The sequence below is a fragment of the Lampetra fluviatilis genome, chromosome 3, assembly GCF_964198595.1.
Source record: "Lampetra fluviatilis chromosome 3, kcLamFluv1.1, whole genome shotgun sequence".
Taxonomy (NCBI): domain Eukaryota; kingdom Metazoa; phylum Chordata; class Hyperoartia; order Petromyzontiformes; family Petromyzontidae; genus Lampetra; species Lampetra fluviatilis.
This window is the reverse complement of record NC_136277.1, coordinates 23,719,469-23,733,525: the sequence shown is the minus strand read 5'-3', so window position 1 is coordinate 23,733,525 and position 14,057 is coordinate 23,719,469. Positions and strand designations below refer to the sequence as shown.

The following is a 14,057-nucleotide window of genomic DNA, read 5'->3' as shown; positions in this document are numbered from 1 at the left end:
ACAAAACCGGTGATGCCGGCTGCAAATTTTGCATCAAACTTCGCCGCTGTAACGCATCATGCTTCCGACGTCTTCGCTTCTCCCACCCACTGACTAGCGTGGTGAGATATGGTGAAGTTAACCCCCCTGGCGACCTACACCGTGAAGGGAGGCCCTCATCCAGCAGTGCACTGACAAAGGGCCGTAGTTACCGATCACCAAAGTAATTTGTTCACAAGACTCAACAAAGTGTGATGGATGTTTCAGGTTAGCCTGTACATATCAATTGTTCATCCCCGTGTCCTCACGTGCCTCGGTGTTTTCGTGTCCTCAAATGTCCCCATTACTTAACGCATCCCTGTGTCCTCTATGTTTCTGTGTCCTCACATGTCCCCCGTATCCTTGCGCGCGTGTCCCCGCGGTGCTGGCCAGACCCCCCATGGGAGCCCCGGGCCCCGTACTGCGAGTCGGCCGGAGTGAACGGGAACATGAGCTGCACGTGGGAGCCTGGGGGGAACACGTTCCTGAGCACGAGCCACATACTGCAGTACCGCGAGCACGGGTACCTCCCTCACCGTCGCGTTCGGCATGTTCCAGCCACTGCTGGATGAAGGCCTCTTCACACCGTGGCCACCGCTGACAGTCTAAGCATGATTCCTCGCTTCTGTTCTGAGATTATCTCGTCGATCCGTCTCTTAATTTTGGTCAATCTCTTGGGTGAGTTTCCCTCCTTTGGCTGTCATTCTGTCACCAGTCTGGACCGCCTGCCATCATGTGTCCTGCGCACTTCAATTTCCTTCTTTCAAAAGTCTTTAGTTTTACCACAATTTGGTGCCATCGGCGTTACATCGCGAGACGAAGAATCCATTTGGATCTGCCGTAGACGAGAGCAGCCCTGCATCGTAGAGAGCGGCCTGCATCAACGGATACCAAAGAACTACGTCTTATATCCGTTAAAGTGACCTGATGATGATAATGCTGAGTGCGGCCTGCATCAACGGATACCAAAGAACTACATCTTATATCCGTTAAAGTGACCTGATGATGATGATAATGCTGAGTGCTGCTGATCATGATGCTGCTGCTGAGAACGATGCTTTTGTTGATGCTGCTGCTGCTTATGCTGATGATGGCGATGTTGGGTATAATGATAGCGGTGGCGATAATGACGACGGCGATGATGATGATAGTAGTGATCAATGATGATGATGATGGTGGTGGTGATGCTGCTGCTACTGCTGGTGGTGATGATGATGGTTATAATAACGATTATGATGATGATGATGATGGTGGTCGTGGTGGTGGTCGTGGTGATGGTGGTGGTGGATGTGAGTGTAGCCGAGGGGTGTGCTTTGCACTCCAGGCTGGAGAGGCCCTGGATTGACTGCGTTTCGCTGCAAGACACTGCCGCTTCTGCTGCAGCTTCTGCTACCTCTACGTCGTGCATGCTTCCCCGCGAGAAGCTGCTTCTCGGAAGGCACTACGACCTCCGTGTAATCGCCCACAATGCACTTGGGCGTGCCGAGTCCGCCGTGATCACCACGTCTCGTCGGCAAACAGGTTGAGTGCACCGGCACGCATGCACATGCACACGCGCGCACGCATGCACACACGCATGCACACACGCGCACACACACGCACACGCACACACACGCACGCACGCACACGCACACACATATAAAATCAACACCGGCTTACAAGTGGGTATTTGTCCATCAGTAGAGGGTGGTGTGGCTTTTAGGTTTTTCCTGTTAACTGCATCACCCTGTGTGTGTGACCCCGGTGCGGGTTTGATCCTGGATGTATATGTGCATGTGACCCTGTGTGTGTGGTGTGGGGAGCGGTCGTGTAGCAGTTAGTGCGCTGCGCTACAAACCCGGCGACCCGAGTTTGATTCCCGCTCATGGCCAGTACCTGGTGCGGTGTGTAAACATTGCAACTAGGGAGACAAAGGCAGCTGGGCGTGGTGCTGGCCACCCATCCCCTCTTGTATCGTGGTAGCCTTCATAGGTGCTCGCTAACAGCACTTGCCCCAACAGTCTGTTAAGACTATACGTAGGATCTTTGCCTTCGTGGTGGGACCCAAGTCTGTGTCCCTGGTGTGGGTTAAACGGCAGTGTGTTTGCTGCGGCCCCGTGTGTGTGTATGGGGTGACGCTTGTGTGCTGTGCGTGTGGCGTGAGCAGTGAAGACGGACACCCCAGTGTGGGAGAAGCCCATTCTGACGGAGGGCCTGGCGGAGGAGGTCACGCTGCGCTGGAGCCCGCCGCCCAACGCCAACTACGAGCACTACTTCCCGCTGCAGTACGAGCTGTCCATGACCAGCCACGCCGACGGCACCACCACCAAGGTGCGCTCGCAAACTGCCACGCACAAACACTTACCGGCAATCAGCAAAAACTCACAGACGCACTTTAGAACTCACCGGGACTCTGCGAAACCCACCGAGTACTCGCCAACATTCGCCAGCACTCGTCAAATATTCTTCAACAACGAGATGACCCGTGTGACCCTGGATTTACCCCCCCCCCCCCCCACCTTCCGTGCCATCACCAGTACTCGAACATCCATACAAACTCGCGCACCCACTCGCTGTTCTCCCTGCGCCCGTACTCGAGCTACACGGCTCGCCTGCGCTGCACCTTCGAGTCCGGCGCCGTGGCTGGCAAGGCGAGGGGCCGGGCCGCTCCCCCGCCCGTGTGGAGCGAGTGGAGCAAGCAGCTCAACTTCACCACCCCCGAGGCCGGTACGAGACGCAGGGACACGCGTGGACACGCGGCAGAGCTCGCAAACGGGTTTTGATTCCTTACCCGTACCCGGCCGCACCAGCGTCGCAATCGGGTAGCCGTACCCGTACCCTACCCGATACCCGGTTACCTATACCCGGCCGGGTACGGGTAGGGTACGGGTATCGGGTACCCGATTGCGACCTCTGGGATGAAGCCATGTTGCAGGCGCGGGTGGGTTGATTCTAGGAACTTGAATTGTGAGAAGAGACAAGACGTTGGGAAATGAGTGACAAATAGTTACTCACCAGTGACTCACGGCCTACCCGTACCCGGCCGCACCAGGGTCGCAGACGGGTACCCATACCCGTACCCGGCCGGGTACAGGTAGCCGGGTATCGGGTAGGTTACGGGTATCGGGTAGGGTACGGGTATCGGATACCCGGTTGCGACCTCTCACACACGGGGACTACACGGGGACGATAGGCCACAGAGGCAAAGTGCCATGGTGAGGACACAGGGGCACAGAGACACATTCAAGGAATCTTTATTTTTTTTATGCTTTTCAAATAAGGTCGAAGGCGATCATGCATTAGGTCTGTTTGTCTGCCTTTCTGTGAAAGGGGTGCGGGGGTGGAGGGGGGTCACAATTATTCTTGAAAAGCTGATCCAATATTAATGACATTTTAGCATGAAGTTGTGTTGCTTTCCAGGATATACCGTATTAAACAGTAGCTATGTTGACCGAAGGGTTGCTCAAAACTAGCAGATGCAGACCTGCCTGCGCTTAAAAGACTATTTGGAAATATGCAATTATATTTTACTTTGACAGCCAGGCTTCCATGACGCAGAACGCATGTTGGAAAGCGCCGTAGAATCCATTCGCATGCACGATTTATTTTCTTGTTCTTTCTGTGTGTGTGTGTGTTGACATGTGTCTCTCAGCACCTCTTGTAGCCCCAGAGCTGTGGAGGATCCCTGGTGAACCAGACAAAATGGGGAACCAAGTGACCACTCTGGTTTGGAAGGTACGGAGTTCCCCCTGTTGTCCCTAAGGGATTCACGATGCACGTACGTTGAACTTCTTTCGCACTATACGTAGCCAACCGTGCTAATCGGAGGTGCGGATCACCGTGTCAGAGACGCTGGGGTCGGTATTGCTTAAGGCTTGGGTTCCAGAACTGGGGGTTGGGTGTCTCTCGCTCTCTGTCTCGGGGGGGGGGGGGGGTATTCAAATTGGCTAAGCCCAGGCAGTGAGGCAATGACCTCAGATGACCTATATTCATGCCCTGGGCTGGGTGCCTAAATGCATCGGTTTCTTAAGGGTTCATAATGGTCGTGTCAGAGACACTAAATTAACCATTTGAAATCACGACGATTCTCGGAGGGGCAGTACCCGTGGGTAGGTCGGGGTGGGGGTAGGGGTGGTGATATCTTTACCCCTATTACGTCAAAGAACGTCGTCACGCTGGGAGATCTGATTATCTGTGTCGTCGATCACACGAGCGGTTCGGTTGCTCGACCAATCGGATTTCACAAAATGAGTTCCCACGTGTGCCGCTGGACGGGAGGGCGATGGTCGGGGCTTTGGCGATGTGTTTGGCATCAGCCGTGCTGACTTGTCAGGGGTTCCTTCCTTCGCGACGGCCGCATATAAAGGGACCCGTGTAATGGACCACAAGGAGAGAAGTCGATTACCGCTTCCCGTCGATTAATCGACTTAACCGATTGGTAATCGATTGTTTGACATGGGACCCGTGTAATGGACCACAAGGAGAGAAGTCGATTACCGCTTCCCGTCGATTAATCGACTTAACCGATTGGTAATCGATTACTTTACATGGCTGATTAATGATCAATTAATCGACTTCATCAATTACTAAATGATTAATAGACGTAACCATTTACTAACCGATTATTCGACTAAACCGACTACGAATCGATGCATTGGCTTAACCGATTACTAATCGATCAATCGACTGAGCTGGGGACTAATAGATCAATCGACTTAACCGAGTACTAATAGATTAATAAACTTCACGAGATTTACAATCGATGAATCGACTTCACCGATGACATTTACTTCACCGATTGCTAATCGCCCCCCCTGCTCTACAAGCACGTGCACACACAGGCAGCCGCTCTTAGCAAGTGTCTCTTGTACGTACGGTGTGAGCAGCTGGCGAGTAACTCCCCCACTCCGCCCTCCTGCTCCCCCCGTCGTCCCAGGCACTGGACAAGTCACTGGCACGAGGGGAGATACTCGAATACCGCCTCGTCTGCTCCCACACCTCCAAGAAACGGCACGGTAACTAACGGCTCGTAATGGCCGGGTCGACACACACACGCCCGGGTGGCACTGCTGCTATGCTGGGGTTTAGAACTTTAGCGTCTGGGACGCTGTAAGGAGGTTCATGATGGCCAAGTCACTGCTAAGAGCGTGAGTGCGTCTGTAATTGTGGGGGCGTGATAGTGCGGTGGTTAGTGTACTGTGCTGCAAACCCGGCAACCCGAGTTCGATTCCCACTCGCAGCCAACAGCAGTAGCGGATATCTGGGCCTTCCCTAAGTGGCCTTCCCTAAGTGGCCTTCCTTAAGTGGCCTTCCCTAAGTGGCCTTCCCTAAGTGGCCTTAAAAATGTAGCTGGTGCGTTGTGTCAAGATCAGCTCTAGGGAGACAAAGATGGCCGGGCGTGGTAGTGTTCACATTTCTTCTTGTGTGCCATGCCAGATTTAATAGGTGCCCCCGGCTAACACGCAGCTATTTGGCACAGTGGAGTCATATCAGTCGGTCATTTCACAACACCTGGGTCTGTCCTGTGACTTCTTGCCGACGAGCCTTGGACACTTCAACGAGACAGCCTCAACATGCGCCTAGCGTAGCGCGAGTGCCGTGGTGATGTCACCGCCACTTCTTATTGGTGAATGACGACCGTCGTTTTTGGAGTACGTGTGTGTGAGTAATTGTGTGTGTCTGTGTGTCTGTTTCACAGGAGGCTGTGAGGGTGCGGGAAAATTGCACCAAGAAGCAGATGATCATGGAGAAGGAGGTGAAGATGATGGAGGTAGTGGTGGTGACAGCGGCAGAAGCGTGGTTGCCTTGGGCCTTGCTGGTGCAAGGAATGAAACATGGCCCCCTGCCCAATTTCTCTCTCCTTTATGTCCCAGCACCTGGCCCAGCCAGCTCACGGGCCCCTGTAGCAGTAGCGTAGCCGCTGGGTTGGTGATCATTTTTGACGTGAACGTACGTACCGGCAAGAGGCGCAACGCGCACAACAATGAGCGGGGTGCCGGGCGGATAAAATGCGGCGGCAGTAGGCGCTGTGGGGAAGCACGCGGTGGTGGCGGTGGTGGTGGTCCACTTGTCGGTGATCTTCGTCATTTTTAACCCATCACACTTGGCTCCGTCCCGGGAGTGACTTCCTGCAAACAAAAACCTACTCTGATAGTATATGCATTGACAATGCATATACTTGACAATGCATATAATATCAGAGTATGTTTTGTTGGCATTTTGACCAAGTATATGTGGTTAATGCAGACATGATTCCTCGTAAAAGGTTTCAGTTTGGTGTTTTATTGCCAGAAAAAAAGGGGAAAACCTAGTTTCATATATTGGTACTGGCAAAGTAGGTCCCCTGATGTAGTGAAGATCGTTGTTTTATGTGCATTGTCTGGCCGTATCTCCCCGCGTGTCTCTGTATCGTCTAATTCCCCGTGTCCCCCGCCCCCCCCCCCACCGCTCGCGTGCATCTCCGTTCTCCCCACCCGAGGCCACGTGTGCTCAGGTTCCCTGCGGCGCCTCGATGCGACGAGACGCTCGCTGACCGTGCGCACCCCGGCGTCGGCACCCGTCGTCACCCCGCCCACGGGGAGGCCGAGGGGCGCCGTGGCGGGCGCACTCGTCTGGCTCTGGGTCTGCAACAGCGCGGGGGCCTCGCCCGTCGCACACATCCGCATCGCCACGAGGAAGACACAACGAGGTGAGCGCCCGGGAGGTGGCCGTGAGCGTCGTGGTGGTGGTGTGGTGGTGGTGGTGGTGGTGTTGGTGGTGGTGGTGGTGTTGGTGGTGGTGGTGTTGGTGGTGGTGGTGTTGGTGGTGGTGGTAGTGGTGGTGGCGGTGGTGGTGGTGGCGGCGGTGGTGGTGTTGGTGGTGGTAGTGTTGGTGGTGGTGGTGTTGGTGGTGGTGGTGTGGTGGTGGTGGTGGTGTGGTGGTGGTGGTGTGGTGGCGACGATGGTAGTGTAGCGGTTAGCGCGCTGCTGCGACGAAACGGGCAACACTAGTGAGGATTATCTGAATCGGTCCTGGGCCTCTTCTATGTTGACTCAGCCTCAAATGAGTACGTGGTGCGATGTGCAAACATCGCGACTGGAGAGACAAAGGCGGCTGGGGCGTGCTGCTGGCCACCCACCCTCTCGTGTGCCGTGCCGGCCTTCATAAGCGCTCGCTAACAGCACTTGCCCCAACAGTCTGTTATGGTTACACATCTTTAATGGGTGAGTCCACCAACACAGACTGAAATCGGTGACCCCACCACAGCACTGGCCGGCTTCTATCCTCCATGGAAACAATGGGCAGCGCTTAACCGGATGGGCACAAAGCACGCAAGACGCAGTGTCCACCTGATGCTCAAGTGGAGAATCAGAGACTCGCTCTCCTGTGCGCAGCTGCGGCTACTTGCTCCACACCAGGGACCACGTTACTTGGACACTGCCACAAATATACATTTGAAGGCGGTCGGTGAGTGATTTTGTGGGTGGGTGTATCTTTAAATTCACAAACTCTCAGATGAAGTAATCGAATGGCCCAATTAATTAGAACTCTCCATCGGCCGTATGAACCCATGACCCTCATCATGATTGTAGTGGTGGTTATGAGGATAAAGGAGGTTGTCGTGGTGTTGACGGTAATGGTGAGGGTGGGTTTTGGTTGTGGTGGTGATGTTTGTATTGGTGGTGGTGGCAGTGATGACGGCAATGGTTGCGGTGTTGGTTAAAATACATCTTCATTATTTAAATACTTTTAATGTGAACATGAAGAGAACACGGCCGAGGGAGAGGGAGAGAGGTTGCAGTGGTAGGGGACAAAAAAGGAGCGGTGCTGGGCCATTCCTAGAGCAGCCCCAACGCTGGCTCAGCTCCGGCTTCCGACGGTCGTGGAAACGCAGCGTTGGACCCTGTCCCCATGTGGAACCCTCACCCCCCCCCCCTTCCTCCCCCTCTTTCCCCCTTCCCCCCTCTGCTCATCAGGACCCCTCAGGGAATCGCTGACCCTAGACGTGCGGAGCGGAGGGGACACACGGCTCGCCGTCAAGTGGCGGTGGTTGCCGCCACCGCTGCCGCCGCCTCTGAAGCCCTCGGGCTGGGCGCTGCAGGTTTGCCACCGGTGCGAGGAGGAGGAGGAGGCGGCCTGCTCGGAGCCGCGCTGGTGGAGGCTGCCAGCCGAGGCCCGCTCCGCACCAATCGGTGAGCGCCTATTAAAATGGCACACGCACACAGACCGGAGAGGTTGGGGCGGGCGCACGTGGTGGGTGGGTCTTTTGCATGGGCTGGGCGTTTGGTCCAGGCAGAGCAGGTAAGGGGGGGGGGGGGCTCCGGCTGAAACGTGGCGCTGCATTGTTGTACACGACAAGCAGTGCCGGCTCGTAGCCTGGCTTTTGTCGTGGGGAGGTCCACCTTCAGCACACGTGTGTCTCGCGTGCCGTGTATCTCGTGTGCCGGGTGTCGCTCATGTCTAACATGTCCCGTGTGTCCCGCGTCCCGTGTGTCCCGTGCCAGACGCGGTGGTGCGTGGCCAGTGCTATGCCGTTTCCCTTTGTCCCATCATGGCGGATGCCTCGGTGGGGGCGGCCGTGTACAAGCGGGCCTACTCGGCCGAGGAGGGTGAGCCCTGGGCGGTGTGCATGTGCAGTGCACAGCGTAGCGTGTGTACGCACACACACTGACACACACACACTGACACACACACACTGACACACACACACTGACACACACACACTGACACACGTGCACACAAACAATGAAAAATATCCCCCCATAGCCTTAACAGACTGTTGGGACAGGTGCTGTTAGCGAGCACCTATGAAGGTCAGCACGGCACACGAGGGGGTGGGTGGCCAGCACCACGCCCGGCCCCATTTGTCTCCTGAGTAGCAATGTTTACACACCGCACCAGGTACTCCTTTGAGGCTGAATCGATCTAGGGAAGGCCCAGGACCGATTCAGATAATCGTCACTGGAATTTGCCATGAGCGGGAATCGAACTCGGGTCACCGGGTTCATAGCGCAGAGCGCTAACCGCTACACGACCGCTTCCCGCTAACCACTACACTCCTGCTCTCCATACCGTACACACAACAACAACAACCGCCATTCTCCACTAAGTGGCGGTGACGTCACAACGTAGCTTGTGCCAGGCCAGGTGCACCTTCAGGCCACGTAAAGTGTCAAACGCCCGCTGGCAGGATGTCACGGGGCAGACCCAGGTGCCACGGGTCGACTGACTGAGATGACTGGCTGATGCACCACCTGTGCCCTCTACTGTGCCAACTTTCTGTGCTTTAGCTACCCGGCGCTCCGCTCGTTGTTGTGAGCATCGCTACTTCGCCCTCTGTTGTTGTTGGAGGGCGACTGCCTGCAACTGCCCAGTAGCGTCCTTCACGAGCCTCCTCCACTGAGGCCGATCTTGACACCGTTGGTACCAGTCATCGGCAAGTCCACTCAGCTCCACATCCTCCTGTACCACATCACTCCATCTCTTCTCTAACCCGTGCCGCGCCCGTTTAGCCCCCTCGATTGGGCATATCAAGCATTGATGAACAGGAGGCAGCTTTGGGGAAAGCACAATCGGATATAATTGGACACGGTGCTCCGTCACGTTTGAGAAAGGCCGTCCCAGTGTCCTCCAGCGTTCATGAAAAACGCGATGTTGTCCCTGGCTTAAAACGTCCTGGCCTCGCGCTTCATTCACGATACGGGGGTGGAGGGAGGGGCAAATGGAGCGGTGGGTGGAGTTTGCAGAGGATCGGGCGAGACCGAGATCACGAATTGAGGTGGCCACACGCAGTGGCTGAGCTTACCAGAAATGTGGTGGCCTTACAATGAGGTGAGGTTCACGGTTAATTTAAACGGTTGTGTTCACGCTGTACCAACGTCGTGTTAATGGCGGTGTTGTCAGTGCTGCGTCGTGACTGTGTCAGTGCTAAGTCAGTCCTGTGCTAATGCTGATTCAGGGATGTGTCAGTGCTGTGTTAATGCTGTGTCGTGCCTGTATCAGCCCCTTCTGCTGGCCCGGGTGGGATACACGTGCAACAAAGGAAGACCTCAGCCACGGTGTCGTGGAATCCACTTCATCTTGCGGACCAGCGAGGGATTCTCCTCGACTACAGCATCAATGTCAATAGCGTCAGCAACAACAAGCTTACGAGTACGACCCAGGCAGCTTGACACATCAGCCTCAACTCTCACCCCTAACCCTCAACATATCAGCTTCAACTCTGACCTGTAACCCTCAACATATCAGCTTCAACTCTGACCTGTAACCCTCAACATATCAGCTTCAACTCTGACCTGTAACCCTCAACATATCAGCTTCAACTCTGACCTGTAACCCTCAACATATCAGCTTCAACTCTGACCTGTAACCCTCAACATATCAGCTTCAACTCTGACCTGTAACCCTCAACACATCAGCTTCAACTCTGACCTGTAACCCTCAACACATCAGCTTCAACTCTGACCTGTAACCCTCAACATATCAGCTTCAACTCTGACCTGTAACCCTCAACATATCAGCTTCAACTCTGACCCCTAACCCTCAACACATCAGCTTCAACTCTGACCTGTAACCCTCAACATATCAGCTTCAACTCTGACCTGTAACCCTCAACATATCAGCTTCAACTCTGACCCCTAACCCTCAACACATCAGCTTCAACTCTGACCTCTAACCCTCAATACTCAAATCTCAACTGGGACCCCTAACCCTCAACGCTAACCCCAATCCCTCAACACCAGCCTAAACCCCAACCCCAACCCCAACCCCCAACCCCCAACCCTTGACACACCAGCCTTAACTTGATGCCCACTCACGGCCACCACCAGTGACGATTACCTGAACCGGTTCTGGGCCTTCCACTTGGTGCGGTGTGTAAACATCGCCACTGGGGAAACAAATGCGGCGAGGCGTGGTGCTGGTTGCCCACCACTGTGTGTGTCTTGCCCGCCTTCATAGGTGCCTCGCTAAGAGCACTTGCCCCAGCAGTCTATTAAGGCTATATGGGGGATCTTTGTTTGTGTGTGTGTGTGTGCTCAGCGCTGTTTGTGAGTTGGAACGAGAGCAAGGTGCTGCTGCTGGATCTCACGCCGAGTTCCATGTACACGGTGAGCGTGTGTGCACGCAACGCCGCTGGGCGCGGGCCACGCAGCACCGAGTACACCTTCAGCACACTCGCATACGGTGAGACTCGCAATCACACACGCATACAAGTACACGCACACATACACGCAGTACACCTTCAGCACACTCGCATACGGTGAGACTCGCAATCACACACGCATACAAGTACACGCACACATACACGGAGTACACCTTCAACACAATCACATACACATACATAAAGGCAAAGAACCCCCGTATAGACTTTTGGGGAAAGTGCTGTTAGCCAGCACCTATGAATGCCATACGCACACATACGTGCACACATACTTACACCGGGTATAGGTCCAGCACTCTGGCGTACGCTGAGACTCGCGTACACGCACACACCGCCAGCGTCCCCCCGTGTTGACTCCACGCTGTGATGATTCCCGACCTGCGCAGACGTGGGGGAGCTGGAGGCCATTGTGGTGTCTGCAAGTCTCCTGGGCCTCTTCTTCCTCGTGGTCATCATGCTGGTGTGGGGCAAAGTGCAGGGCAGGTGCGACCCCAACTACCACGGCCCTCACCCCGAACCTATAGCACTCACCCTGAACCTATAGCACTCACCCTGAACCTATAGCACTCACCCTGAACCTATAGCACTCACCCTGAACCTATAACACTCACCCTGACCCTATAACACTCACCCCGAACCTATAACACTCATCCTGAACCTATAGCACTCACCCTGACCCTATAACACTCACCCTATAACACTCACCCCGACCCTATAACACTCACCCTGACCCTATAACACTCACCCTATAACACTCACCCCGACCCTATAACACTCACCCTGACCCTATAACACTCACCCTATAACACTCACCCCGACCCTATAACACTCACCCTGACCCTATAACACTCACCCTGACCCTATAACACTCACCCTATAACACTCACCCCGACCCTATAACACTCACCCTGACCCTATAACACTCACCCTATAACACTCACCCCGACCCTATAACACTCACCCTGACCCTATAACACTCACCCTGACCCTATAACACTCACCCTATAACACTCACCCCGACCCTATAACACTCACCCTGACCCTATAACACTCACCCTGACCCTATAACACTCACCATGACCCTATAGCACTTACCCTGACCCTATAACACTCACCCTGACCCTATAGCACTCACCCTGACCCTATAACACTCACCCTGACCCTATAACACTCACCCTAGCCATGACACTCACCCTGACCCTATAACACTCATCCTGACCCTATAACACTCACCCTGACCCTATAACACTCACCCTAGCCATGACACTCACCCTGACCCTATAACACTCACCCTGACCCTATAGCACTCACCCCGAACCTATACCACTCACCCTGAACCTATAACACTCACCCTGAACCTATAGTACTCACCCTGACCCTATAACACTCACCCTATAACACTCACCCTGACCCTATAACACTCACCCTGACCCTATACCACTCACCCTGACCCTATAACTCTCACCCCGACCCTATAACACTCACCCTATAACATTCACCCTGAATCTATAACAGTCACCCTGACCCTATAACACTCACCCTATAACATTCACCCTATAACACTCACCGTAGCCCTAACACTCAACCTCGTCATGCCCTCACTCGGACACCAGGCCTCACCCTAGCCATGACCCTTGCCCTGACCCGAGTTAGACTAGACGAAGACTCCACAACAAAGATGTTTGGGTGAGATCAGGTAAATATAAAAGTGCCGTTGAACCCGCCACCACCTGACACAGCCAATTAGTAAGGTTCGTCCCGTAAAGAAGACATGCACACCGGTGTGTTGGAGAGGACATCCACAACATTTACAATTCGAGTACGACGTTTCGCCGGTAATTACAACCGGCATCATCAGGAGACAGTCAAAAACCTCCTATGGATAGTAATAATAATTGAAGTGTTTAGGCAAAAGCCTACGTGTTAAGCTAAACTAAAACTACTTGTTATTTTACCAGGTAAGACACACTGAGCTATATTGCTGTTTTTCAGAAGCGACCTGGCCACAAATGATAGCCCAATTAAGTGGATTATCACGTGTAAATGTATGGCAGTCAAGTACTCTAAACACATGTTTCTAAATGTGGAAGGAGAAACTGGATGCTAATGCTCAGCCTGAACGATAACCTTGCTCCTAATCCAAACCCTAACACTAACGTTGATTCTTAACGGTAAACTTAAAATCCAGTACATCTCTTATCCAGTCTCATACTCTCACACAGGATCCAGGTCTAGATCTATCTCTCACAGCTCGCCCTAACACATGGCCCCTTAACTCTCCTCGTGTCAGGTTCAAGGAGATATGTTGGCCTAATGTCGCGTCGCCCAAAGAAAGCAAGGCCCTCAAAGGCCTGGTCTTCAACAAGGTACCCAAGATCTCTCTTCCGCACAACGTCACTCGTGAGGAATCCGCGCGGTGTGCTCTCGTTTACGACGGAGCGAAGAGAGCGCGAGGGGCCGAGGCCCACGTCCCTGGGCCCGTTCATCCGGCCCCACGACAATTCCTCCTGGGTGTGACTTTAGGAAATTGGCGTAGGCTTTTATTCGCCTTCTCGTCCCTGATTAAACCACCAATTAAAGCAAGATTGTGGCTGAACTAAGACTCAGGAACTTCATAAAAAAAACTCAGAGGTTCATTAAAATAAATTTTATGTAGCATCATTCATGCTAATAGCATCTCATAACGATGTACAGTAATTATATATAAGGACCATATCCTATATACAGCCACTATCAAGCGAATGAAAATTCTACTACCAAGTAAAATCTCAAACGAATAAACTAATTAAGAAATGGAACCAAAACAAAAAGCACAAAAAGCACAAACAACAACAAAAAATTATCGCAAGGTTGCTACTTTGAACTAATGTTACTGTAAACTTTTGGTTCAGTAGGCCCAATGGTCGATGGACTTAAATGT

General features: G+C 53.5%; 1 protein-coding gene across 5 annotated transcripts in view; it reads left to right on the top strand.

Annotated features, from left to right (window-relative positions):
- LOC144955034 (interleukin-6 receptor subunit beta-like) overlaps positions 1-14,057 on the top strand; it is a 44,705-nt gene that overhangs the window by 24,153 nt on the left and 6,495 nt on the right. For 3 of the 5 annotated variants that reach the window (XM_078885387.1, XM_078885395.1, XM_078885381.1), the window contains exons 5-18: positions 412-541; positions 1,343-1,539; positions 2,165-2,328; positions 2,535-2,724; positions 3,650-3,732; positions 4,934-5,012; positions 5,696-5,767; positions 6,476-6,685; positions 7,953-8,168; positions 8,481-8,585; positions 9,979-10,128; positions 11,017-11,160; positions 11,524-11,620; positions 13,428-13,503. In XM_078885387.1, coding sequence (XP_078741513.1) covers positions 412-541; positions 1,343-1,539; positions 2,165-2,328; positions 2,535-2,724; positions 3,650-3,732; positions 4,934-5,012; positions 5,696-5,767; positions 6,476-6,685; positions 7,953-8,168; positions 8,481-8,585; positions 9,979-10,128; positions 11,017-11,160; positions 11,524-11,620; positions 13,428-13,503 — 1,913 coding nt within the window. The remainder of the gene's footprint in view (positions 1-411; positions 542-1,342; positions 1,540-2,164; positions 2,329-2,534; positions 2,725-3,649; positions 3,733-4,933; positions 5,013-5,695; positions 5,768-6,475; positions 6,686-7,952; positions 8,169-8,480; positions 8,586-9,978; positions 10,129-11,016; positions 11,161-11,523; positions 11,621-13,427; positions 13,504-14,057) is intronic. The other 2 variants (XM_078885404.1, XM_078885411.1) reach the window with 2 other exon arrangements.